The following is a 27,889-nucleotide window of genomic DNA, read 5'->3' as shown; positions in this document are numbered from 1 at the left end:
CTTAAGGGGTTTGTAAATGAACAGGGTTCTAGCAGAGCGGTTCTACTTCTCCTGGTCACGTTATTGAATGGACAGGGTTCTAGCAGAGCGGTTCTACTTCTCCTGGTCACGTTATTGAATGGACAGGGTTCTAGCAGAGCGGTTCTACTCGTCCTTGTCAGGTTTGTAAATGGACAGGGTTCTGGCGGAGGGGTCGCTGGCGTTGATCCATCGGGGCATCCAGTAGTGCGGGGTCCACTCACAGCGCCCTGGGTAGTGCTTCTCAAAGACCCGCCGGAAGTAGAACGCCTCTTTGGTCTTGGGGGGGTTGAACGGGAAGGTATGAGCAGCTCTCTCCAGATCCGAGTCATTCACCTGTGGGGGAGGGAACACGCAGTTACACTCAGGGCCTAAAGAAATGTCTGTGCCTCAAGTTATCATTTATGAGGACGTCATATATACTGTAGTTTCATTGCCCATTTTCAAATCTTAAACATACCAGCTCACGCCTGAATTCAGGCACGGTGCCTGAACACTTTAAGACCTGTACATGACGTACAACAATTAAACTTTAAACATAACTTTAACTTCGACGAGTTTTTTTACGCATGCGTGCGTGTGTGTGTGCACCTCGGACTCGATGTGCTCCTGTAGGCTGGTGTACCAGGACCTCTTGACGGACATGATTCCGTTGCATGCGCGTGTGTGTGTGTGTGTGTGTGTGTGTGTACCTCAGACTCGATGTGCTCCTGTAGGCTGGTGTACCAGGACTTCTTGACGGACATGATTCCGTCGCTGAACGCCTCTTTGCGCCTCCACAGCACCTCGTCAGGGATAAGGTCCTCACCTGCAAACGCGTCGCGCAGGAGGAACTTCTCCACGCCGTCCTGGACACACACACACACACACACACACACACAGTTTACTTCTTTATTTGTATCCACAATTCAGAATAAATATCACATAAGGACACACATTTGACAGGTGCAATAATTGCTCAGACAAGGTTCAGTCATTTGATTCTGTTGCCAATAACAACGCAGCAGCACAGCAGATGTTAAGGACAAACACCTCTAAATGTGGCCACTTGTAAAGAATCGGGCTGTCACTTTTGTGAAAAAAATCCTGTTCGATTTTTGAGACATAAGTGTTCATTGAATCGATTGTAAAATCGATTTTTCATGTCTAAAGATGTTTCCATTTGTTCTATTCCGTTGTCCTCCATTTGGCAAAACACGAGCAGCACAGCAGCTGATTGAAACAGCTGTTTCCAGTGCGTAAAATTAGTGGGAATTTGCTTTTTAGCTTTCGCAATGCTTACTGCACTTCGGACTTCTTTTATATTCTTATATTCTTGTTTGTGAATTTTGTTACATCTATCCTTTTTATTTGTTTAATTAGTTTAAAATTAATAGTGTACATATTTGGTTAAAATCGATTCCCTATTTTAGTTTTCGAAACTTGTGTTGTTTGGTCCAATCGATTGTGCAATCGATTTTCGAACTTAAAGTGACAGCCCTAGTTAAGAATACACAAAACACCTCTAAATGTGGCCACTTGTTAAGATACACACAACACCTCTAAATGTGGCCACTTCCAATAACGGATGAAATTGAACAGTATTCAGCCAGTTGTTTTGCTTTCACTTTTGTGAATCCAGACCTTAGAAAGAATCCCGCACACGGACCATTCCGCAAGCAATTATTTATTTAGAATACAACGATTCGGTCTTTGACCTTAATCATGATCCCAGTTTGCTGTATTCTAATCGAAAAATGTTGTTCAAATTCTTTCCAATGTTAGGTAGCGCCAACACACACACACACACACACACACACACACACACACACACAGGTAAGGACAGGTAAGACTCACCTTGGGAACCCTCATCTCCTCAGGCAAGGACAGGTAGTACGCCGTGAATCTGTGGTCCAGGAAGGGCACGCGCAGCTCCAACCTAGCGATGAACGAGTGGTGAGATGTTTTATTGTGAACGAGTGAGTACGAATGAGATGTTTTATTGTGAACGAGTGAACCTAGCGATGAACGAGTGGTGAGATGTTTTATTGTGAATGAGTGAACCTAGCGATGAACGAGTGAGTACTAATGAGATGTTTTATTGTGAACGAGTGAGTACGAATGAGATGTTTTATTGTGAACGAGTGAACCTAGCGATGAACGAGTGGTGAGATGTTTTATTGTGAATGAGTGAACCTAGCGATGAACGAGTGGTGAGATGTTTTATTGTGAACGAGTGAGTACGAATGACATGTTTTATTGTGAATGAGTGAACCTAGCGATGAACGAGTGAGTACTAATGAGATGTTTTATTGTGAACGAGTGAGTACGAATGATATGTTTTACTGTGAATGAGTGAACCTAACGATGAACGAGTGAGTACAAATGAGATGTTTTATTGTGAATTATTCATATTTAATATTTATGAATGCAGCTCCAACCTAGCGATGAACGAGTGAGTATGAATGACATGTTTTATTGTGAATGAGTGAAGAACCTTGATACAGCCGTACTCAAAATTCTATTCAGCATTGGGATGGATAACATTTAACAGCTAGATAACATTTTCTGTCGCTAGGCACTAGGTCCTACTTCTAAATGAGTGGAAGTATAGATACCAGTCGGTATTGATCGATATGGAGACTTCACACACGATACATCTCGTATTCAGTGGATCTTGCCACCGCTAGTGTGTGTGTGTCGTACCCATGAGCAGCAGTGGTGCGATCTGCCCTCAGCACGTCAAACAGGTAGAGTTCCTTCAATAGGCGCACACACTCCTCATGCGCTGCTTTAGGGGTGGGAGCCTGGAGAACACACACACACACACACACACACACACACATTATATACACACAAAAACATTACACACATACATTATATATACACACACATATTATATACACACACACACACACACACATTATATACACACACTCCTCATGCGCTGCTTTAGGGGTGGGAGCCTGGAGAACACATACACACATTATATACACACACACACATTATATACACACACAAACATTACACACACACACAAAAATTATACACACACACAAATTGTTGTTAATGTTATATTCTGATATTCTGTGTGTATGTGCACGAGTGCATGGATGTTTGTGGTGTGTATATGTGTGTGTGGGGTGTGTATATGTGTGTGTGGGGTGTACAATTGTGTGCGAGTACCCGTGTGTGTGTGCGTGTTTGTGTGTATATACATGTGTGCGTGTGTTTCCGTGTGTGTACAACTGTGTGTGTGTGTGTGTGTACACAATTGTGTGTGCGTGCGTTCCCGTGTCTGTGTGGTGTGTGTGTGTATATGTGTGTGGGGTGTACAATTGTGTGTGTATATATATATATCTATACAGTATATTTCTCCATATACCGTGTGTGTGTGTGTGTGTGTGTGTGTGTGTGTGTGTCTCCATATGTATCCTTGTGTACCTTGTGGAAGTAGATGTATCCCTGCGTGAGCTCATCAGACCCCTCCCCAGAAAAGATGACCACACTGTCCGTCTTCTCCCGGATGAACTTAGACACCAGGTACATGCCTGTACACACACACACATACAAAGATTAACCGATACATCGATATGTGAAGCCCCGTATCGGAATAAAACTGAAATGAACCGGTCGTTATATCCATTTACTTGTTACGAATCGGTTCACAACCTTTTCTGCTCGCTCAGACTCTCATTTACGTTGCAAGCAGCGCGTTCATCCCACTTCCAGTTTTGAAACTACATGTGGCACGGATTTGTGGGTAATGCAGTTCGTTTTGGGCTACATTCATTGCCCAAAGTTGTCAAAGGACTTCATTACCCATACATCTACTGCAACTTAAGCACGTGACAACTCGCAATCGGTCGTTTGTTTGACAGTTTTTACTTATTTGTTTTTCAAAATCCAGCGCGAAATTAAACACTTACTGTATCATTCCTAAACGGCAACGATAGTCTGTAGAGTAGCCTTACGTTTGATGAAGGGATTTCCTTAATGTTAAAGAATAATTTGGCCCTTGCTGCTAAAACGATGCACAAATTATTATTATTTTGTTCATATTCACTCAGACTTGGAACAAAATAGGCCCAGTTCATTGATATGTAGGGCTATTTTATTCTTGTAGGCTAGGCTATATGAGAAAAGGCCAAGATTGCACTGTTTTATTTTATTTTCTGTATTGTCTTACCTCAACAATAGGCTACAGCTCCTTGAAAACAATCAGATATAACTCTATAAACACATTTGTTTTTGCCTAATTGACATGACCATGATAATTGATAATATAAAATTAATGTGCACCTTAAGCAAATGATAAAAAATCTTTCAGAATGCTTTCCATTCTTCAACTGCATCGAATTGCATCGCATCGAATCATACTGAATCGTTTTTTATGAACATGTATCTTTTCTTGTATCGAATCGTGTCCATGTATCTAGATGTGAATCGTATCGTCTTTTACATGAGAGATTCACACCCCTGACACACACACACACACAAAACCTCTCAAGAACCCTGTTAACCTACGCAAGTTTTATGTAACCGTGTTCACAGCCTATTGTTAGAGCCTGAGCCCTGGATCACCATCACCACCCTCATCACCACCATCATCATCACCACCATCACCATCATCATCATCACCACCATCATCATCACCACCATCATCATCACCACCATCATCATCACCACCACCATCATCATCATCATCACCACCATCATCATCATCACCATCATCATCATCACCATCATTATCACCATCATCACCATCAGTTGGCGGTATCTTGCCGCACTTCGTCTAATATAGGTGGTTTCCATGGGCCGAAAACTCATGAAGTTTGGCATCCGCAACAGGTGTCTGATAAAGCGGTCATGGCGATATGGTGACTTTGCATACCTCGCCACAAACAGGAAATGGCGGTATGGTGACTTTGCATACCTCGCCACATAAACAGGAAATGGCAATATGATTACTTTGCATACCTGGCCACATAAACAGGAAATGTGTGATACATTTGCCATGCATTGCTTGACATGGCTCAAACCTCACAGGTTGGTAATGATGATATTCACATGCCAACAATGGGATTATTGATATGTTGATATGTGTCGAAGTGGTAATGAAATTAATTTAAATATTTCGCTGAATAAACACTAATTGGGTCACAAAGCATCAAAATGTGTCACAAAGCATCGGCTGATTTGGCTGAGACTTCAGTTTATTGATTATTATGGTAATGATGATATTCACATGTGCAAAATGCATGTCTGGCATAGCGCCACCCTGTGGCAACAGAGAGACTGGCCCCAGTCTCACCTCTACCGTTCCCGGCAGCTTCAGCAGATTCAGTTCACATTTGGCGTATGAACTGCCAGGTGTCCTGATTTTAAATGATGGTGTAGCGCCACCTAGTGAATATCACTGGTATAAAACGTCACATTCAACAGGAAGTGAGGAAGTGTTTCCATGGTTTCCGATACTTCTTCATTATGACCACACCCTGTACAAAACTGCTCGCTCATATCGTCTGTGCAGGAGAAAGTATTACAACTCTGTCAGTGTCTGGCCCCATCTAGTGGAGACTCACTGAAATGACAACCACAGGGCTCACACACACACTCACACACTCTCACTCTCACACACTCTCACACACTCTCACACACTCACACACACTCTCACTCACACACACTCTCACTCACACACACTCTCACTCACACACACTCTCACTCACACACACACTCACACACTCACACACAGGTTTTAGCCTGTAAGACAGACATAGCCAGTGAGGTTCTGGAAGCTTCTCAGACGACCGTAACCCAACCTCAACCCCTAACTCAAGACGGCCTATTGTGCACTCACACACACTCAGTGTGACGACTCAAGACGGCCCATTGTGCGGATGAAAGCTCCTGTGTGCACATGCCAAGCCTTGTCCCTGGAGCTCCTCAGCCCACAGTACAGGAAAGTTTCGCCTCTTCAAGGCAATGTGTGTGTGTGTGTGTGTGTTCCTCGGCCCACAGCAGAGTAAAGTTTCGCCTCTTCAAGGCAATATGTGTGTGTGTGTGTGTGTGTGTCATGGCAGTAATATGTGTGAGTGTGTGAGTATGTGTTCCTTGTTCCACAGCGGGAGTAAAGTTTCGGCCCTCAGAGGACAAATGTTCTGTTCAGTTTGAAACGCTGGACGCTGTAAACCGATACGGAGGGGAACGGCTGAATAGCCCCGGTGCTGAATGGCCGCTTTCTCACACACACACACACACACACCGCTGCATCTAATCTCCCTGGGATACACTGCCTTTCTCCGGGGGATCCATGGTCATTCAGCGCAGCTAATCAACAGGAAGAGGAATGCCCTGCGCTCACACTCCTTTAGAGAGAACACACTCACACATCATTTTCTCTCTCTCTCTCTCTGCTGCTCAAAGGTTTAGGTGACACAGACACTTCTATCCAAGAAATAGTAGAGATAGTGCCGCTCTGCATCATGGGAAACACTGGCATGTCACCATGGATACCTGTAGAGAAACCTGCACACCTGATACTTCCAGATGCATGAACATGTGTATTTCACATTCCACAGGTGTGGATGGTGGTGACGTGTTTGCTGACGTATAGTTGTGACGGTGGTGACTGAAGGACTCTCAGACCAGTCCACATGAACTGTGATGTCATATGTTGTCTCACCTACAGAGGCGCGGATCGTGGTGATGTCATAACACTCCAGGTGGATGATGACCTCCTCTACGGCCTTGATGCCCTCCTCAGGGGTGAAGGACACCTCGTGGTGTTCACTGCCGATGTACGCAGCCACCTCACAAACAAACAAACAAACAAACAAACAAACACACACACAGCACAACTTCCTTTTACTCTCGTATACAGACCAGTGTACCAACACATTGCAAAAGAGGAGACACATCTGTATCCAAGGGATTTCCAGAAAACCTGTGTGTATGTGTGCGTGCGAAAATCTAGAGTTGGGTATGATTTGGAGTCTCCTCAATATGCTGCAATAGCTGGGACATCCCATAATATGCTGCAATAGCTGGGACATCCCATAATATACTGCATTAGATGGGACGCCCCATAGAGTAGCCGTGTGGAGATCGGAAAATAGAAATATTCGAATGTAGAAATATTGGGAAGGATCAGAGGAGAACTGGGAAGCAGCCTTCATATTAAATGGCTTTATTGGTCTTAAAGGAACACGCCACCGAAAGTCAGTAGCAATATATGTTCTTACCTTAACTTTCACGAGTTGAGTCATACCTCTCCCGTGTCGGTAGGTGCACTCAAACGCTCGCAGCGTCAATGTGTTAGCATGTTGCTATGCTAGCGGCCTCAGACGTAGCCATAGAGGGAGGAACATAGCAGTAATCAAACACATCCACGTTTTCCCTACTTAAATACAGTTGCACGAGTAGTTGATAAAAATGTGTAAGGTCACACAACATGAAACACGGGCCATTTTCCAAGCGAATAAACAAGAGAACTACAAGGTGTGGCGTAATAGCACTTGGGAGTACTTCAACATTAGCGTAGTAATATTAATTAACACCTAATTGTAGATCCTATCTGAGGCCGCTAGCATAGCAACATGCTAACACATTCACGCCGTGAGCCAGAGCGTTTGAGTTCACCTACCGACACGGGAGAGGTATGACTCAACTTGTGAAAGTTAAGGTAAGGTTACTACTGACTTTGGGTGGCGTGTTCCTTTAAGCAATACTGCATCTAAACAGACATGAAAGTGAAGCAACTTTGGAAAGCAACAGAAAACAGAGAGAGAGAGAGGAGAGAAGGAATGAAAGAGTGAGTGGAGAGAGAGAGAGAGAGAGAGAGAGAGAGAGAAGGAATGAAAGAGTGAGTGAAGAGAGAGAGAGAGAGAGAGAGAGAGAGAGAGAGAGAGAGAGAGAGAGAGAGAGAAGGAATGAAAGAGTGAGTGAAGAGAGAGAGAGAAAAATAGAGTCATAAGTAAGTCTCAGATTGGGTTTATGCCAAAACACAGAACAACTAACCACATATATACATTACAGACATTAATTGAAAAAGATGTACAGAACACCAACAGAGGAAAACTTTTTGGATGCTTTGTAGACTTCAAGAAGGCCTTCGATTCAGTCTGGCATGATGGACTCTTGCTCAAACTGATAGAAAATGGGATAGGGGGGAGAATCTATGACCTTATAAAAGATATATACAAAAACAACAGATGTGTCAAAATCGATGACAAAAGAACGTCATACTTTAAACAATCCAAAGGTGTTCGGCAAGGTTGTAGCCCTATACTCTTCAATCTATATATAAATGATCTAACATCAGACATAGCAAAATCGAAAATATCAGGAGGCACAATTGGGGGTAGAGACATTAAATGTCTCCTGTTTGCGGATGACCTCCTACTTCTGTCCCCAACTGAGGAGGGGCTACAAGAGAGTCTGTCAATCCTGGAAAATTACTCTTAAATTTGGAATCTCCCCATAAATAAAGAAAAAACAAAAATAATGATATTTTAAAAAAAAGACACGTTCAACAGAGAATAAATATAATTTCACCCTTGGTGAAAACAGACTTTCACAAGTGACAAATTATAACTATTTGGGCCTAAATATTTCCTCCACGGGCAATTTTAATCTGGCTATTAAAGACCTGGTTGACAAAGCACGGAGAGCATATTATTGCATAAGAAAATCTCTATACCAATACAACACCCCTATCAAATTGTGGCAAAAGATTTTTGATTCGGTTATCAAGCCCATTATCTTATATGGCAGTGAAATTTGGGGCATAAAACATCAAAATAATTACGAGCTATGGGACAAAAGCCCAGCAGAAACACTACACCTGGAATTCTGTAAGAACATCTTGGGGGTACACAGGAATGCAACAAATATTGCATGCAGGGCAGAACTTGGAAGATATCCACTATTAGTTGATATACAAAAAAGAGCATGCAAATTTTATTCCCATGTACTGTCCTCAAAACCAGAGGAATGTAATCACAGTGCCCTTCTACAGAGGAGAACCTACCCAGAGAGAGATCCTTTTGATTATCTTATATCAAAACACAACTTGAATTTGAATACACCTGACATGTCTCAAAGTTAAAACATATTGAGAAATTAACAAAAGATGAATATTACAAATATTTGCTAGACAAAATTAAAAAAATCCAACAAATTGAACTATTATCAAAAAATAAAAACAAATTATGAACTGGAACCATATTTAACCCTTAGAACCCTAAGCTGTTTTTAGGGCATTTTCACTACCTTTATTCATAAGGATTTATTCTAGTCATTGTAAGTGCCACACACACATATTATATATTGTTTTTTTCAGCAGAGTCTAGGCTATCCAGATCTGCCATCATCTCATGTATTAGTACTAGCATTGAATAAAGAATTAAAATATAAAAATCATATTATAAAAATTCTTATATTTGACCTGTATCTCACCACTGCAAGCTCATAGCTCTACATGCATTTCATGTGTGTGTAGGGCAGACTGTCCTGAATCGGGCAATATAATTCCCATGTTGGAGGGATACTCTGGGGCTGAGCAATTTACAGAAATATGTAGTGTGTGATTTACGGAAATAAATGACATTTTTTATTTAGCGATGAAAAATGACCTTTCTGCGCTCCATATCTGTGACACAAACTGATCTGACCTGACTTGTCCCAAGTTTGCGTGTTAGCATGTGTTACTATGGTGTATGCACTCATGATGATTCTCAACTTTTTACTGCATTGCCATGAACAAAGTAAAGACAAAAAAGGTGTTTCTTTGTTGAACAAATTGGGATTCAATGTGAGCCTTGAATTGGATACCATGCAGGAATTTGCTAGGATCTCAAAACCGGATTATGAACATGCTTTGCCATAGAGAAACACACGATAGCGTTGGATTATAAACATGCTTTGCCACAAAAACAGGGGTAAGTCCAGCTATATGAAGTTATTATTTTGCTGTCACTTCGTCTGTTTTATAACCCAGAAGGATGTACTTGGTATCAAATGATAGCTCTGTGTCTCCTCTTTCATCTGACATATGTGGCATATCTATCCGATCACGGGATCTGCGAGTAATCCAAACGAGAGTAATGGGTGTGCAGCGTTGGTTTGTGTACATGACCTTAATATTTTGCGGTCACTTCGTCTGTTTTTATAAGCGAGAAGGATCGATACCCATGGTACCAATGGATAGCCCTGTGTCTCCTCTTTCATCTGATATGCTTGCCATATCTATGCGATCACGGGTTCGCGAGTAATTCAAACGAGAGTAATGGGTGCGCAGGTGAACGCAGAGAAGTATAGACTGTAAATATGATGCAATTTGATTTAATTTCATAATTTTTTTTAATTTTCATACTTGATCGTACAGACACTTCTTCTCTGTCATGCAATAAAGGTTTCATCTCGCTGCGATGAACAATCACGGAGCAATGTAACAGAGAAGAAAGGGTGTGTTTTTTGACGTACTTTGCGTCAATCGGGTTCTAAGGGTTAACAAATATCAAAGATTATAAAAAAAGGAAACTTCTAACTTCCTTCAGAATTAGTGAGCACACTCTGGAAGTTGAGAGGGGTCGGCACAGGCAGACATGGAAACCAATAGATGAAAGGCTGTGTCTACAATGCCACGAAGGAGTAGTAGCAGACGAGTTACACTTCCTCACAGAATGTAAAAATTACACCCTGGTTAGGAGAGAATTCTTTGACCACATTGGCAAGATTGCTCCCCAATTTCCGTGCTACCCAATGAACACCAGCTCCCATATTGGTTGGGAGGAGTGTGTGTGTGTGTGTGTGTGTGTGTGTGTGTTGACGAGCCCCTCTCACCTTGCGTGCGGCCTGGATGTCGGGACTGTCCTCGGCCCCGATGGCAAACGTCTGGATGGGGTACTTCAGCTCCTCCTGCTTGGCCAACTTCACCAGCGTAGCAGCGACCAGGCTGGAGTCCAGCCCACCTATCAGAGCGCAGATCGCAGGTCAGGGGTGGGACATTAATATGACATCCAGCGGGCTGACCACCTATTAGAGAGCAGATCGCAGGTCAGGGGTGGGACATTAATATGGCTGACCACCTATCAGAGCGCAGAACGCAAGTCAGGGGTGGGACATTATCATGACATCCAGAGGGCTGACTACAGGGCTTTAATGGTTGCCCGGTTGCCTTTGGCTACCAAATTGTTACAAGTGTCAACCAGATTAGATTGGCTGTCAGGGTATCTGCACATTTTCCAAGTGCAAATTTAAAGACTTTTAAGACCTTTTCAAGACATCTAAGTGAAAAAATTAAGACTATAGCACGGCCAAAAGATTTATACACGACTGTTTAATCAATAGTTTTTTTTTCTTTTTCTAATTTTAACCCCCACCCCATTTTGGATTTCTACAGAAGTTACCAAATATATTTTGGCGAAAGAAAAATAATTTCAAGTATGTGAATTACCTTCACAGCTATAAATGCCCAATTTTAGGGTCTGGGTTGCTTGCTTTTGAAGCTGGCTGTACATATTTGGTTGTGCTTACTGGCTGAGGCTGACTGTTCTTCACCTGTGTCTGTAGTAGCCTAGCCTACTTGCCAAAGACATGTGCACTGGACTGGATTCCCTTCAATATTTTTTTCAAAGTTAGACTAAGCTATTTAAATATTTTAATAGGCCTACTTTGCCTAATTTACTATGTGCATCTATTGTCCCATATGCAGCACAGCAAATCAAAGTTAATCCACTACTTTACATTTTGCATACCAGTTGTATCGAAACCAACCAAAGCTTGACTGAAACGTTGTAAAACCATTGACTTGTTTTAAATTAATTAAGAGAGAGGTCCTCCTCGCATGATCCCGCTGAAAACTGCTGGTTTCATCTCAAGTACGCATGTATTATGAACGCACGTTTTTTTTTTATGTAGCCAGTCGCCGACATTCAAAAAATATGCGGTTATATTACACAACATTTGCGTAGGCCTACTGGGAAACGCTGGTAAGCAAGCTGCTGACAGATATTACAGGTATTATAACTTAGACACTAGGCTAGATATTACAGGTATTATAACTTAGACACTAGGCTAGATATTACAGGTATTATAACTTAGACACTAGGCTAGGCCAGCAGCACACACTGGAAAGATGAAAACAGATCAACTTAACATGTACAGTCCGTTTGTTTTCTTTTTCTGTCAGTCCGTGGTTCCTTCATAAATTGCGCAGCAAAATATCAGACGAGTGACAGAATTTCATAATTCAATAATTTTGACCAGCAGTCTTCGCGTCTATAGTTTGTGAAATGATGCTGCGTCCGAGCAAAGATTCTAGATGCCAAGTGCAACTCCAAAAAGGAGGACAAATGAGCGTCTGGCTGGTTTAACTGGTTGACCAGCTCTTTCTCCCGCTCACTCTCCCGCTCACTCTCCCGCTCTTTCTCCCGCTCACTCTCCCGCTCTTGCTCCCGCTCACTCTCCCGCTCACGTAGGCTATCTGCGTATCTCTCAGGCCTCTACACCACGAAAACGTCATATTTGTACATACTGTATTATTACCGTTTTCACACCTTTATACACACGTGAAAAACATCTTCACTCTCCACTACACATCCTCCCGTAGTCACTTATACAATTGCGTTTTAAATTCACGAAACCGGAGGGAGACATCACTCGCTCTCTTGCACTCGCTGGCGGTCCCATACGCAAATTTAATACCTCCCTTTCGAAAATTCAAGACATCCCAGACAATTTAAGACTTTTTTAAGCCTTAAAAACTGAAAGTTATATTTAAGACTTTTTAAGGATCCGCGGGAACCCTGGTAATGCCACACGCCCACACAACGCGTATCAAATGAACCCCTCTATGCACCAGACTGCCCATTTCACCAGCACGCTGCCAGGTGGCACACCTTACCCGTCTTCCCTGTATTGGCTTTACCCAGAGCACACACACACACACACACACACACACACACACACACACACACACACACACACACACACACACACACACACAGGGGACTCCTTTCATCAGTATGAGGGCAGACTGGTAACCAGAGCCGTGGCTGTCCACTGATTTAAGACACTGCGCTTTCTCCCCGTTGCATTCAACATGGCGATTCACATCGCACCATTCAACATGCCGATTCACACCGCACCATTCAATCAGGCGATTCACACCGCACCATTCAACATGGCGATTCACACCTCACCATTCAATCAGGCGATTCACACCTCACCATTCAACATGGCGATTCACACCTCACCATTCAATCAGGCGATTCACACCTCACCATTCAATCAGGCGAGCCACACCGCACCATTCAATCAGGCGCGACTACTGCGCTCACAATGTACGTTCCACTGCTCACACTGCGAGACAAACACCACGAGATGGAACTTTGGACATTGTGAACATGCTCAAACTATACACCAGATCGCACGGGAATTCAGCCCCAATTTTTTGCCAAGCAGACACTGATACAGGGCTATTACGCATCACGCCATCACGTGATGCAAGTCACCCCGCTCACAATTTGTTTGATCTACTGCCCTCTGGGAAGAGGTACAGAAGCCTGCGCTCCCGCACCACCAGACTCACCAACAGCTTCATACACCAGGCTGTTAGGATGCTGAACCCTCTCCCCCCTCCACCCTCAGCTACATAACATCCTGGACTTTTGGACCCACAATGGCTGCCTTGCACTACTCCACTTGTACACTTGCACACTTTGCAACTTGTTGTTGTTGTCCTGAACACACTTCTGCTGTTCTTACATAACTTGCACCACTATGCCACTTCTTACTTAGGGCAAACAGAACTTGACCTCAGCCATTTATTGGCCTGACTTTAACATGGATATGGACCTGTCTACTGTATGCACAATTGCACAATTTCAACTGCACATTTTTGCAACTTGTTATTTCTTCCTGTTGTCCTTGTCCTGAAAACACAACACACAATTGCACAATTTCTGCTGTTCTTACATAACTTGCACCACTATGCCATGTTTGCTTACTTAGGGTCAAACAGAACTACCTCAGCCATTTATTGGCCTGACTTTGCACTATTATATTGACTGTCTACTGTATGCACAATTGCACAATTTCAACCCAATTTTGCTGCTCTTATTTCTTCATTGTATGTGCCTTCTTATTTACTTTTATTGTTTACTTGAATGTTATGTTTGTCTATGGACTTAAATTGGTAGAATATGTCTCCACCGTGGGATAGTGAGAAACAAAATGTCTTTGTCTTTGTATGTCTTGGCATGTGAAGAAATTGACAATAAAGCAGACTTTGACAGGTGAGGAGAGATGCTATTACCTGTGCAGGACAGGCCAGGTACCTGTGATGTTTGTTACCTGTGCAGGTGAGGCCAGGATCTATTACCTGTGTAGTGTTAATTTTGTCAGACGAGACGAGAGGAAATATGTTCGTCAACAACCTTTTTTTTCATGGCTAAGACGAGACGATGACGAGACGGCAGTATTGTCCTGAAACACTGACTAAGACTATCTTAAGATGCATTATTGTTGACGAAAAAAGACGAAACTAAAATGTTTTGCATGAAATAAAAACTAAAATAAAATCTCTTCATTTTCATCTACAAAATGAGAAGACAGAATATCTAGCTGTTACGTTTTCAAAATATTCGAATGAGTTCATAATGCAACAGCTTTCCTGTAGGCTAGTCTACGTGCTGTTGCTGCAACCCTGTGGCTGCAACACTAAACTACATGGAACAAGAACACTGGAGATTTCTGCCAGAGTTAGCAAACTAACTACCTAAGCTTTATGCCACAATGCTACATACCCAGAAGTTGAAGCTTCTCTCATACAAATTAACATCCACCAGAATGTCCATACGAAAATGTTCATCATGTAATGTCAACTATTTAACTAGTTAGACTGATGATGCAAAGTTTGCTAGCAAGTAAGCTAATATGGAAAGTTAAGCTAGCAAGTTAGCTATGGCTAAGATGGAGAGTCTGTTTGGGGAATGTGTTGTGTTTGGGCGCATATCGCCATCTAGCGAGGCGGAGTAAAACATTAATACTTTGGTCTACGACAGTGTTTTTCACACTTTTTCAGTTTCAGGACCACTTAACTAACCCTAGCTAAAAAAAAAAAAAGAAGATTAGACACTCGATAGTCTACACTATAGGCCTACTCACTGAACCACCTTGCTTATTGTCTTTGCACTTTGCTTATTGTGTGGATTCATACTGTATGATTTAAACTGGCATATCTTACATAGACAGTGTTGCAGAACTGTTTTTACATACAAGTTGGTTCAATATTGCAAACAACTCATCTATATTATATTTTACCACGTCTGCTCGCGGACCACTTGGGATAGCTTGCAGACCACCAGTGATTCCCGGACCACACTTTGAGAAACACTGGTCTACGAATATGACAGTGGTCCAGTCAAATCTTTTACTGTCTATTGTCAAATCCCAGCTGAGCTATAACTGTAGCTCGACTTACCTGTGCATGTAAACATACTGACTGACAAAAAATCAGAATGAGTAATTATAACAGACGAGTAGCCCTGTGGACACACAATATTGTTGGAAAATTGAGATGTGTGAAACACTATTTGACTTAAATGGTAATCAGAAATAATTTGTTATAAAAAAAAAGACTAAAATGTGTTGACTAAAACTGACTAAGACTAAGATACCTTTGGTTTTCTTTTGACTAAAAACTAGACTAAAATGGCCGAGACTTTTAGTCGACTAAAACTTGACTAACAAAAATGATATTTGAATGACTAAATATGACAAAGACTAAAAAGGACATTTCGTCACAAGACTAAGACTAAGACTAAATTAAAAATAGTTGACAAACTATTATTAACACTATACCTGTGCAGGACTAGTCTAGAGGAATACGCCTAGATTCAGGGGAAAATAGGGCAGGGGAATGTCTCTGATTTCGACCAAATCTTTTTTCAATAGCCAATCGCGGAGAGGTGGCAGACCTTGTGAATATGCACATGTACTGGGTGTTTCATGAAAATACCGCCGACAGCGAACTAACCACCAAAACGATGGTGTTTAGTTTGCCTTTGTAGCCATCTCATGTTGTTCTCACTTCAATTTCTTCGACTCTAAACATTAGTGGTGTCAACAATAATCGATTCGGCGACGCATTGCAATGCGGGGCATGCACGATTCAGCATCGATGCGGCAACGTGCCATAATCGATTATGTCACTGTTTATTTTCTGGCCTTGAGTGGACAATAAAGTTGTTAAGTTTCAATTACTTCTGGGGGCATTTCCGGAGCAACGTTGTAATGACATGCGCAGCCTGTAGCTACATGCTAAGCGGCAGCACTAGCTAGCATAACAACAACACCATATGTGTGTGTGTGTGTGTTCAGAGCTGATGCTCATCTAACGAGCCTCTTGGTACGTCTTTCATCACTCCTACGCCTCCTGTTTTCTGACATGATAAATCAGCTCCTCTCACCTTTAAATAAATAAACTAATAAAATCAAGATGACAGAGGGAGATGACCGCGATAGACAAGTAATTAAAAACGCATCCACAGCTTGGAAAGCGGACATCTGGGCACATTTCGGATTCTACGAAAGCATGTTGGCAATACAACTAACTTCACAAACCATGTCGATCGTTGGCATCCTGAGTTGGCGTCGTTACTGTGTGTGCAGTATGTGCATGGTAGGAATTTCACGACGGCCATGACCATCGTTGCCCTTTGCGTTGGCTGTGATGCCCCTTTGAAAACCAGAGGTTTACAGGCCACGGTGGCCTTGGTGCCCCCTTCTTTTAATATTCTGTTTTGCATCCGACACTAACGATTTTTATTTAGCCTATGGCCTGTCAAAATAATCTAAGCATTCACAGCGCTAATTAAGAAAGTGCATCCAAATTCACCCATTCTTCTCAGTTGAACTACTCGCGAACGAGCCTACTCATCACACAGACATCACAAGTAGCCTATCACATCACATGAAAGAGCTTTTTCTCAACTTTTAAACGATGTTAGCTGTTAATTGCTGTGGTGAACGGTTCGTGAGAAAAGTAAATAATATAATTCAATTTAATCATAAATTCTACTGAAGGTTCTGCGCCCATCTCCCTACCCATTCATCTCGGTGGAATACTTCACGAACCCTTCGTTCAACACATAACAAACCATATATCAGAATAAACAGCTGACCTTACCGAACAGAAAGGTGTAAAGCAGTCCCCTGTACAGTTAGCCGTTCCAGAGTAATCCAGTTTTGAATTTGCAGCAAATTTCGACATGCATGGATGTCTCCAAATTTGGGCTTTAAGTTTTACAATGTGTTTAAATTATGTAATGTGTTATTACACTTATTAAAAAACCCTGTACCATTCAATTATATTGTATTTAATGATATTTATGTCAAAGATACAGGAGAGTGATAATACACACACCAGCCAATAAAATCTGTTGTTCAATATCTGACTGCTTGTATTGCCTCATGACCTCAAAATTTGCCTTCTTGTGTGCAGTAGAATTTTGACGCATCGCAATGCATCGTAGAATCGAACTGAATCGAATCGTTACCTGGTAATCGTAATCGATTTGAATTGTGAGGGCAGTGCCATTGCACACCCCTACTAAACATGCTTCAATTGTGTTTGTATCGGCAGCCATTTCGCACTGGTTTCAGTAGGAACTTTTCCCCATGAACACAGCGGAAGGGAGATCAGTGGGCGTCTCTGAAAGTAGCCGTTTTCCAGTTGTGAACGTTTTGGCCCAGAAGTTTGTTCAGATTAGTGCAGGACAGGCTAAGGGTGATGTTACCTGGGCAGGTGAGGCGTCAGGCTAAGGGTGAGGTTACCTGGGCAGGTGAGGCGTCAGGCTAAGGGTGATGTTACCTGAGAGGAGGCAGCCGATCCTCCTGTGGGCCATGAGACGTTTCTTGACGGCGCTCTCAAACAGCGTCCTGATGTTCCTCTTCACCACATCCATCTGGAAGCCTGAACACAAGGAGCAGGAGCAGAGCGGTCAGCGGTCATCAGCACAGTGAAGCTCACCTGAGACACCTGACGCATAAAGCTCACCTGAAACACCTGACGCATAAAGCTCACCTGAAACACCTGACGCATAAAGCTCACCTGAGACACCTGACGCATGAAGCTCACCTGAGACACCTGACACATAAAGCTCACGAGACACCTAACGCATGAAGCTCACCTGAGACATGAAGCTCACCTGAGACACCTGACGCATAAAGCTCACCTGAAACACCTGACGCATAAAGCTCACCTGAGACACCTGACGCATGAAGCTCACCTGAGACACCTGACACATAAAGCTCACGAGACACCTAACGCATGAAGCTCACCTGAGACATGAAGCTCACATGAGACACCTGACATATGAAGCTCACCTGACGCATAAAGCTCACCTGAGACACCTGACGCATGAAGCTCACCTGAGACACCTGACACGTAAAGCTCACCTGAGACACCTGACACATAAAGCTCACGAGACAACTAACACATGAAGCTCACCTGAGACATGGAGCTCACATGAGACACCTGACGCATGAAGCTCACCTGAGACACCTGACATATGAAGCTCACCTGAGACACCTGACGCATAAAGCTCACCTGAGACACCTGACGCATGAAGCTCACCTGAGACACCTGACACATAAAGCTCACCTGAGACACCTGACACATAAAGCTCACGAGACAACTAACGCATGAAGCTCACCTGAGACATGAAGCTCACATGAGACACCTGACGCATGAAGCTCACCTGAGACACCTGAAGCTCACATGAGACACCTGACGCTTGAAGCTCACCTGAGACACCTGACGCTTGAAGCTCACCTTAGACACCTGATGCATAAAGCTCACCTGAGACACCTGACGCATAAAGCTCAATTGAGACACCTGACGCATAAAGCTCACCTGAGACACCTGACGCGCAAAGCTCACCTGACGCATAAAGCTCACCTGAGACACCTGACACACAAAGCTCACATGAGACACCTGACATAAAGCTCACATGAGACACCTGACGCATAAAGCTCACCTGAGACACCTGACGCATAAAGCTCACCTGAGACACCTGAAGCTCACATGAGACACCTGACGCTTGAAGCTCACCTGAGACACCTGACGCTTGAAGCTCACCTGAGACACCTGATGCATAAAGCTCACCTGAAACACCTGACGCATAAAGCTCAATTGAGACACCTGACGCATAAAGCTCACCTGAGACACCTGACGCGCAAAGCTCACCTGACGCATAAAGCTCACCTGAGACACCTGACACACAAAGCTCACATGAGACACCTGACATAAAGCTCACATGAGACACCTGACGCATAAAGCTCACCTGAGACACCTGACGCATAAAGCTCACCTGAGACACCTGACGCATGAAGCTCACCTAAGACACCTGACGAATGAAGCTCACCTGAGACACCTGACGCATAAAGCTTTTATGAGACACCTGACGCATAAAGCTCACATGAGACACCTGACGCATAAAGCTCAACTGAGACACCTGACGCATAAAGCTCACCTGAGACACCTGACGCATGAAGCTCACCTAAGACACCTGACGAATGAAGCTCACCTGAGACACCTGACACACAAAGCTCACGAGACACCTGACATAAAGCTCACATGAGACACCTGACATAAAGCTCAACTGAGACACCTGACGCATAAAGCTCATCTGAGACACCTGACGCATGAAGCTCACCTAAGACACCTGACGAATGAAGCTCACCTGAGACACCTGACGCATAAAGCTTACATGAGACACCTGACGCATAAAGCTCACGAGACACCTGACGCATAAAGCTCACAAGACACCTGACGCATGAAGCTCACCTGAGGGGAGTTTCTCGACAGAGTCGTAGGCGGCGTGAGCCGGCTCATCCAGGCAGCTGTGGAAGCGGTCCATCTGGATGGACTCCACCTTCCCAGAGGGCTTCAGGTTGAACGCCTCGAAGTGACCGGGAGGGAAAGCCACCACGCTCACCTGGGACTCCATGGAGTGGCTGATCTGAGTGAGCCCTAAGGGGTAGGGGGGAGGGGTCAACCTGCTGCACATGTATTCTCAAAAAGTTACTTACTATTCTCTTACTTTATGTAGCATGCAGGGTCACACTACACACAAACACACACACACACACACACACACACTCCATTACATTATATTACATTTAGCAGACACCGTTGTCCAAAGTGACTTACATATGCCAATTATATTACAAGGGATTATATTGTCCCCGGAGCAACTTGGGGTTAAGTGCCTTGCTCAAGAGCACAACGGTGGAAACAGGGAATTGAACCCACACCTTTTTAGACTACTGCACGCTAGCCCAGCTCCTTAAACACTACACTCTACCACCGCCCGCACACCCGCACACACACACACACACACACACACAACAAGCTAGTTTAGCATGCAGTGTCACACTATACACGAAAAGCACACACACACAGCTACCAGCTCTAGCACACACAGCCAATCCATAACATTAGATATACATAAGTACAGTTAGCTACTGCATGACCATGCACAAGTCTGCGTCACTGTGAGAGTGTGTGTGTGTGTGCATGTGTGTGTGTGTGTACATGTGTGTGTGTGTGTGTACATGTGTGTGTGTGTATGTACACATGTGTGTACATGTGTGTGTGTGTGTACATGTGTGTGTGTGTGTGTGTGTGTGTGTGCGTGTGTGTGTGTGTGTGTGTGCGTGTGTGTACATGTGTGTACATGTGTGTGCGTGCGTTCACCTTTGGCCTCGGAGCAGACTGCGAGGAATCCGTCATCAGTGAGCAGTTTGAACATGGGCCTGACGCCATACGTGTCTCTGCCTATGAACACCTTCCTGTCCGCAGTGTCCAGCAGCACGAAGGCAAACACGCCGTCCAGCAGAGACGCCATCTTCTCGATGCCGAAGCGATCGTACAGGTGCAGCAGGATCTCCCCATCCACCTTTGTCTGGTGCTCAAACTCAAACACCTTCTTCAGCTGGAGACGGGTGTGTGAGAGAGGAGAGAGAGAGACACACACACTCACACATTCAGTCATGTACCTGAGTCTTATCTTGGCCATATCTCTGCTGGACTGGGCCAAGACTAGTTTACTTTCTCTGTTCACCTCATCAATAGTATAGTTTTTGATACTTTAACACCACCTGTTGCATCTAACACACAATTCATCCATACATAAATCGCACCCTGCAGCACAGAGACGGTGCCTCGACCTACTCTGAGGTAGTTGTAGATCTCGCCGTTGTAGCAGAGCCACAGGTAGGGAAACTTCTTGATGCGCAGCGGCTGCATGCCATACAGCTGGTCCACGATGGCCAGCCGATGGAATCCGAAGCAGCAGTTGGTGTAACCGTTGACGTTCTCAAAGCGGAACGCGTCTGGTCCACGATGCGCGATCTTCATCGCGCTGGTGCACTGGACCGACAGGCATTCATCGCTGCCGAATAACGCCCATATACCGCACATCTTGCAAACTGCAGGGGGAAAGAGAAGTCATCAACAGAGCTCTGTTTGAGACCATTGATCTCTCACGGTCGAGAGGGGTTAGCAGCGGTCACTCGTAGCAAATGGGGCAGAAACGGTAAGACACCCCCTTGACAGCTGCGACATCATGGCCTGGACGAGGTCCAAGTTTGAAGAGCCACATACTTTTATAGGTCACAACTATAAAAGTATGGGTTGCAAGGGCTGTGATTATTGCTTAAACATATTTTCGTTCTTTCCTAACTTGCTTGAGCCCAGCGTCACTGATCTAGGCTACGAACTAAAGTTTCATCTAAGCATCTCATTTTAATTATATCACGGTAACATTGAAACACTACTAAGAGCGTGCTACGCTTTACCGTAGTGACATATGACTGAGTAGCCAGGATACTAACATCAGTAAAAGGAAATACTTGCTGGGTTTCCGAGTGAAGGCTAGCAACGCACGCAGAAGAAGAAGTATCCAGAATACATTCATGTCACACCTACAATATCTCCGCTACGGAGCATACACGATCACGGCTCTCACAATAGCCGGTCAAGCATGCGTGCATGTGTGGGGTGCCCCCACCTAGCCCGAGCTAGCTAGCCTATGATCACTTGTGCCGGGCAGGCAGGCAGTACTGATTCTTTGCTGACGGAAGCCTACTGATTAGCCTGCTACAAATTAATTCCTGCAAGGAAATGGGATATCAGACTAAGGCAGGTGAGAAATAGGAAATGAATGTACATACCTTTAAAATGTATTCCACAAACGAAACTTAAAACAGGAGAGAAGTTACAGTTGAGGACTGTTTCGTATAATTCACACTGGCTGAATGAAGCATGGATGTTGCGTTTCTCTGCCATGCGCATGCAGCGAGCAATAGAAACGTCAAACGTCAATTTGGGGGCGGGACTTATTAAGTCTGTAAACCACCACACACATTGCATCAGCATCGTGCAGTTTCAACTGCTTAGCCCATACCTGTCAACACTCCCTTTTTCCCCGGGTTTCTCCCGTATTTCAAGGTCATCTCCCAGCACCCTCCCGTTTTGTTATTTCTCCCGGAAAACTCCCGTAATTTGCATGGCCATCAAACTTACACCCTACACCATACCGGTCAACATTTAGCTTTCCAAAAACGGGAGATTTTTTTTTCGGGGGGGGGTGTCAGTGTTTATACCGGATCTGTGTTTGCATATTTAATACGTTTCATACACGTGTTTCAACACTGCATTTCGGTCGTTTCTTTTACCTTACGCATGCCAGTTATGTATCCACCAGCTGCCTGCCTGCAGCCTACTTCCAAAACTCCAAAGCTGCTTGCTGTCTGATTTGGTTCCGAGGACACAAGTTCAGTGCATCAACAACACTCAATAACAGTTTATGTGATGTGTTAATCAATCAAAATGTCCAACAATTTCACAACACCTAGTTCTGGAGTAGGCCATTCAACTAGTCCGCTTGCTTACGACGAGACTCAGGCTGCGCAATCGGCACCCGCTTCCTTATTTGGGTTTTGGGTTGCCAGGTTTTAGCCTAGGACAAAACGGTTGAAATTGAAACTAAGTGATTAACTGGCATGCGTAAGGTAATGGTAAGGTAAAAGCAACGACCGAAATGCAGTGTTGAAACACGTGTATGAAACGTATTAAATATGCAAACACAGGTATAAACACTGACCCCCCCGCCCCCGAAAAAAATCTCCCGTTTTTGGAAAGCTAAATGTTGACAGGTATGGCTTAGCCTACACACAAAATCTTTGCTCATCACACAATTTTGTCTTTCAAATACCCTACAAACACATCTTTGTCTGCCACCCCACAACAAATCTGCAAAATCATATATATAATTCTCAGTGTTTAACTTCTAAAATACAGTTTTCAAAATACCACACACATTTTTTTTAACACACAAAAATCTAACAGGAAGTAGGCCTAATCTAACAGGAAGATTTAATTTTTCAAACACAGTTAGCCTATTTTCTACTTATTCAATCCTCAATGTACAAACAGTCATTACTTTACTGAACATCATCTGATCATTCCCTTTCAATCTGTTCCGACAGGATTTCCAGTTCAAATGTTCAGGTCCAATGCAGATGCTTTGAAATGAAAATTACTGTGTAACGTTCTACAAATAGTCAACTTTGCTGTAAGTAAAACTTGTCTTTTGTCCCCAAGTTACCATTTGCTCAATGTTTTTTTTTTCTGAGCTTCCGGAAATGCATTTCTGCAGATAGATATAGAATCAGAATCAGAATCAGCTTTATTTGCCAGGACTCCGGTTAATCTTTGCTCTCAAAGTACAACACTCACTTAACATATAAGAATAAAAAAAAAACATAAAAAGAATAAAAACAGAACAGTAAGAATAGAATGAAGGGCAGTAGAATATGAGAACAATGATAATGTATTAATAATACTATTATAACTGTAAGGTTGAAGTACACATGAGGTAGATGAGCAGAACAGTGTTGATTGACTTGTTCAGTGTGAGGGTGGGGGCTGTTTCTGAGCGTTCAACAGAGTGACTGCTTGGGGGAAAGACGCCGTCTTTGTCTCGGCTGGTTTTGGCAAACAGAACAGAGTGACTGCTTGGAAAAGAAGCTGTCTTTGTGCCGGCTGGTTTTGGCAAACAGTGCCCTGTATCGTCTTCCCAGGGAGGGAAGGAGGTTGAACAGTTTGTGACCATGTGAACAGTTTGTGACCATGTGATGTGAAGGGTCTGTATTTTTGCTGCCCTTTTTCTGACCCTGGACCAGCGCAGGCAGTATATGTATATATGGGCCCATGAGCCCACGAATATACATGCCCAACTGCCCCCCACCCCCAACACACAGCAAAGTAATTTGATAGTTGTCAGTAATTGTTTTCTTTGGAAATAGAGTAATTTCTGTCTTTGGCAAAATCAGCTTTTTCAAAACTCCATGTACATCTGGTGGTCATTGTATGTTGCTTCATTTTTTCTTGTTGGCTGTAAAATACTGTTTTCACAACAACAAATTATTTGTGTGTGTGTGGGGGGGCAATATTGGTTTCAATATTGCTTACATGTTTAGGCCTATGTGTATTTCAACTTCTCTCTGTAGATGACTTTCACTTTTGGAAATATAAAGCCCATGAAAGACAGAAGAGTTTTAGGTTTTGAGCAACAGTGTGTACATGATCCAAAATGTCATATTATTTATGACAAAAGAGTTTATAATGTGAGGCAAATGTCATGACAAAAGTGTTTATAATGTGAGGCAAATGTTTGCATTAGAGATGTGTTCATGACATTTTAAATGTTGTGTGTCATTTTGCTGGAGATCTGAGGCATTTTGTATTTTGTTTGAGCAATTGTGGGTTTTGTGTGCAGTTTTGCAAAATAGACACAGAGTTTTGAAAATGTGTGTAAACAGTTGTAAAAAACTGTAAACTGATGGAGACTGTGGCAGACAGAAAAATAAAAATTAAAAAAATAAAATAAACAAATGACTGTGGTGGACATCTTTACGGTTGGAATAGCACACATATTCTCTGTTCTTGATGTTCCATTTGACAGCAGATGGTTGAAATGATAAGAATTTCAAAAGAATTGCTTAGGCCTGTTAGGATCTAACAAGGGCTCACAGGGCTCAGATGGCATTGCTCATATAGTAAGCAAACTTGGGGATTGAATATATATATATATATATACTACAAAGTATTTCTGATATGTTGCTTATTGGATCATAAATGGCCACAGCAACAAAGAGGAATGACTGATAATGATTGACTTTTATTGTGTTACATGCTCTAACTGTAGGGTAAAGCACTTTGAGCTGCATTCTGTGTATGAAAGGTGCTATACAAATAAAGCTTATTTATTATTATTATTATTATTATTATTATTATTATTATTATTATTATTATATTTCGTTTAGCCCAGGGACCTCTGCTGAGGATTTATCCCCTAAACAGTTGTATTGCTAGATTTGCCATAGCCTGACATAGCCTACTAGCCTACATATTTCTGTTGAGCCTGTTGAGGTGGATACGGGAGCCTTACCCGGGTGGATACGGAGGTCTACATATTTCTGTTGAGCCTTACACGGGTGGATACGGAGGTCTACATATTTCTGTTGAGCCTTACACGGGTGGATACGGAGGTCTACATATTTCTGTTGAGCCTGTTGAGGTGGATACGGGAGCCTTACCCGGGTGGATACGGAGGTCGGCAAGCATCTTTGGCCTTTCCTTTTCTGCAATCTGAATCTTCTTGTTCTTTATCCTACCAGGCCATTTTCACTAGAGTACACAAAGGTTAAAGACAAGAAAGAAAAAAGGCCCTAAAACACCTCTTTCTTTTAACAAATGAACAGAGGATACAACACACTCAGAAACACATGGACCAAGGAGATCAGAGTAGCTAAAAGGAGCTACTCTAGTCTGGCTATCACCAGACCAATCTTTTAAGACTGAACATTGGTCTGGGGAGTCCACTATGTATTTTCTACTGCACAAGAGGCATGATCAACGGGCATAGTTGAAATTATTCTGTACGCAATTGGATAGTCATTCACCAATCTGACCAACGAACCGGGTGACGTTTGCAGAGCGACGCAAAAACTCCAGCCAGGAAACTTGCAGGAAACTTGTCATTGAAACTCCTGGTGACATTTGTCATTATTTCAGATGAAGTTTGTCGTAATTTCAGATGAAGTATTGCCCAAAGCAGCTTATCAGGGAGATAAGCTTGAAGCCTTGCAGTAGTATTTTAATTCAAGGGCTTTGAAACAAGGTAAACAAAACTCTGTACAAAATGACCTTGGATCTGGCCTTAACACAACCACAGCATTACCTGTTTGTTACTTAAAGGAGTTATCTCCATGTTTATTTCAGAAACACTACCAGTCAAAAGTTTGGAGACACTTAGACATTCCACTCCATTATAGGCACATTTCCATTCCACTCCATTGTAGACAGAATACCAGCTGAGATCATTTGCATTGTTTACACACACACACACACACATACACTACCAGTCAAAAGTAGACAGAATACCAGCTGAGATCATTTGCATTGTTCAGATGACATTATGTGCTAATTGCAAAATGGTTCTCCAATGTTTTTCTCAGTTAGCCTTTTAAAATGATATCAGATTAGTAAACAGAATGTGCCTTTGGAACATGACTGGTTGCTGATAAAGGGCAATGTAAGCAGTGTAACCGGAGGGTTGCCGGTTCGAGCCCTGACCAGTAGGCCGCGGCTGAAGTGCCCTTGAGCAAGGCACCTAACCCCTCACTGCTCCCCGACCAGCAGGCATGGCTGAAGTGCCCTTGAGCAAGGCACCTAAGCTTAACCCCTCACTGCTCCCCGAGCGCCGCTGTTGATGCAGGCAGCTCACTGCGCCGGGATTAGTGTGTGCTTCACCTCACTGTGTGTTCACTGCGTGCTGAGTGTGTTTCACTAATTCACGGATTGGGATAAATGCAGAGACCAAATTTCCCTCACAGGATCAAAAGAGTATATACACTATACTGTATACTGTACTTATGCCATTTCTTTCTACAACAGTCGAGAACCCTTTTGCAATTATGTAAACACATAATGTAATCTGAAAACTGCTGCCCTGAGTAAAAAAACAATGCAAATGGAATGGAAATGTCTAAGTGTCTCCAAACTTTTTACTGGTAGTGTATTTCATAAAATAATATATAAAAACTAATATAACATTTTATTTCAAATACTAATGTCCTCAGGATGTTTCATATTTTCAACTGCCTTTATTAAAAAAAAGACACATTTATCATTGTAAATGCCAACATATTTAGTGAACTTCATGGTGTGACACCATGCCATACTTGATGAATCCACTAGATGGCAGAGTGCGCCCATTTCACAGAGGGGCCCTTGGAACAGCCTCCGTCTGGGATGTAACTTGCTGCTTTGCTATAACTTGATGGTCACTGACTCTGACACAACAGTGTCCACGTGAAGGGAGAGTTCTGCTCCATAGTTACCTAAAGCCGGTCAATCACACTCATCTCTATAGTTACCTAAAGTCTGTCAATCACACTCATCTCTTTAGTTACCTAAAGTCTGTCAATCACACTCATCTCCATAGTTACCTAAAGTCTGTCAATCACACTCATCTCATGTGACTGATGAGTCCACATCATATTGCAGTGTTTCTCGATTGCTTTGACCTACTTAAAGAAACTGGAATCCACTTGATCGTCATTAACACCTTCTTTGAACAGCAGACGGCGTCTCTTGCGAATGTGCTTACACATTGTCATTGTGTTCACACATTTCTCACACCTTTTTGCAAAATGGTTAACACAAATGTCATTCAAAGACCCCGACCGCTATTGGTTTTCCTGTGCTAAACAAAAGGAAAACAGCTATTCACAGGTGATAGAGATTCCTTCC

The 27,889-nt window shown here is 43.1% G+C and overlaps 1 protein-coding gene across 1 annotated transcript; it reads right to left on the bottom strand.

Moving 5' to 3' along the window:
* Window positions 1–54: 54 nt before the first annotated feature.
* Window positions 55–22,340, bottom strand: asns (asparagine synthetase). The gene is made up of 12 exons (XM_048229763.1): window positions 22,243–22,340; window positions 21,242–21,498; window positions 20,765–21,002; window positions 19,853–20,038; window positions 17,876–17,977; window positions 10,843–10,970; window positions 6,683–6,809; window positions 3,442–3,548; window positions 2,704–2,804; window positions 1,855–1,936; window positions 711–866; window positions 55–354 (listed from the first exon to the last, which is right to left on the bottom strand). The coding sequence occupies exons 2-12, from the start codon at window positions 21,488–21,490 to the stop codon at window positions 145–147; spliced, it is 1,686 nt and encodes a 561-aa protein (XP_048085720.1). The 5' UTR covers window positions 21,491–21,498; window positions 22,243–22,340; the 3' UTR covers window positions 55–144.
* Window positions 22,341–27,889: the final 5,549 nt, after the last annotated feature.

Source organism: Alosa alosa, chromosome 20, assembly GCF_017589495.1.
Source record: "Alosa alosa isolate M-15738 ecotype Scorff River chromosome 20, AALO_Geno_1.1, whole genome shotgun sequence".
NCBI lineage: Eukaryota > Metazoa > Chordata > Actinopteri > Clupeiformes > Clupeidae > Alosa > Alosa alosa.
The sequence above is the reverse complement of the archived record's forward strand: the minus strand, read 5'-3'. Positions and strand labels throughout refer to the sequence as shown.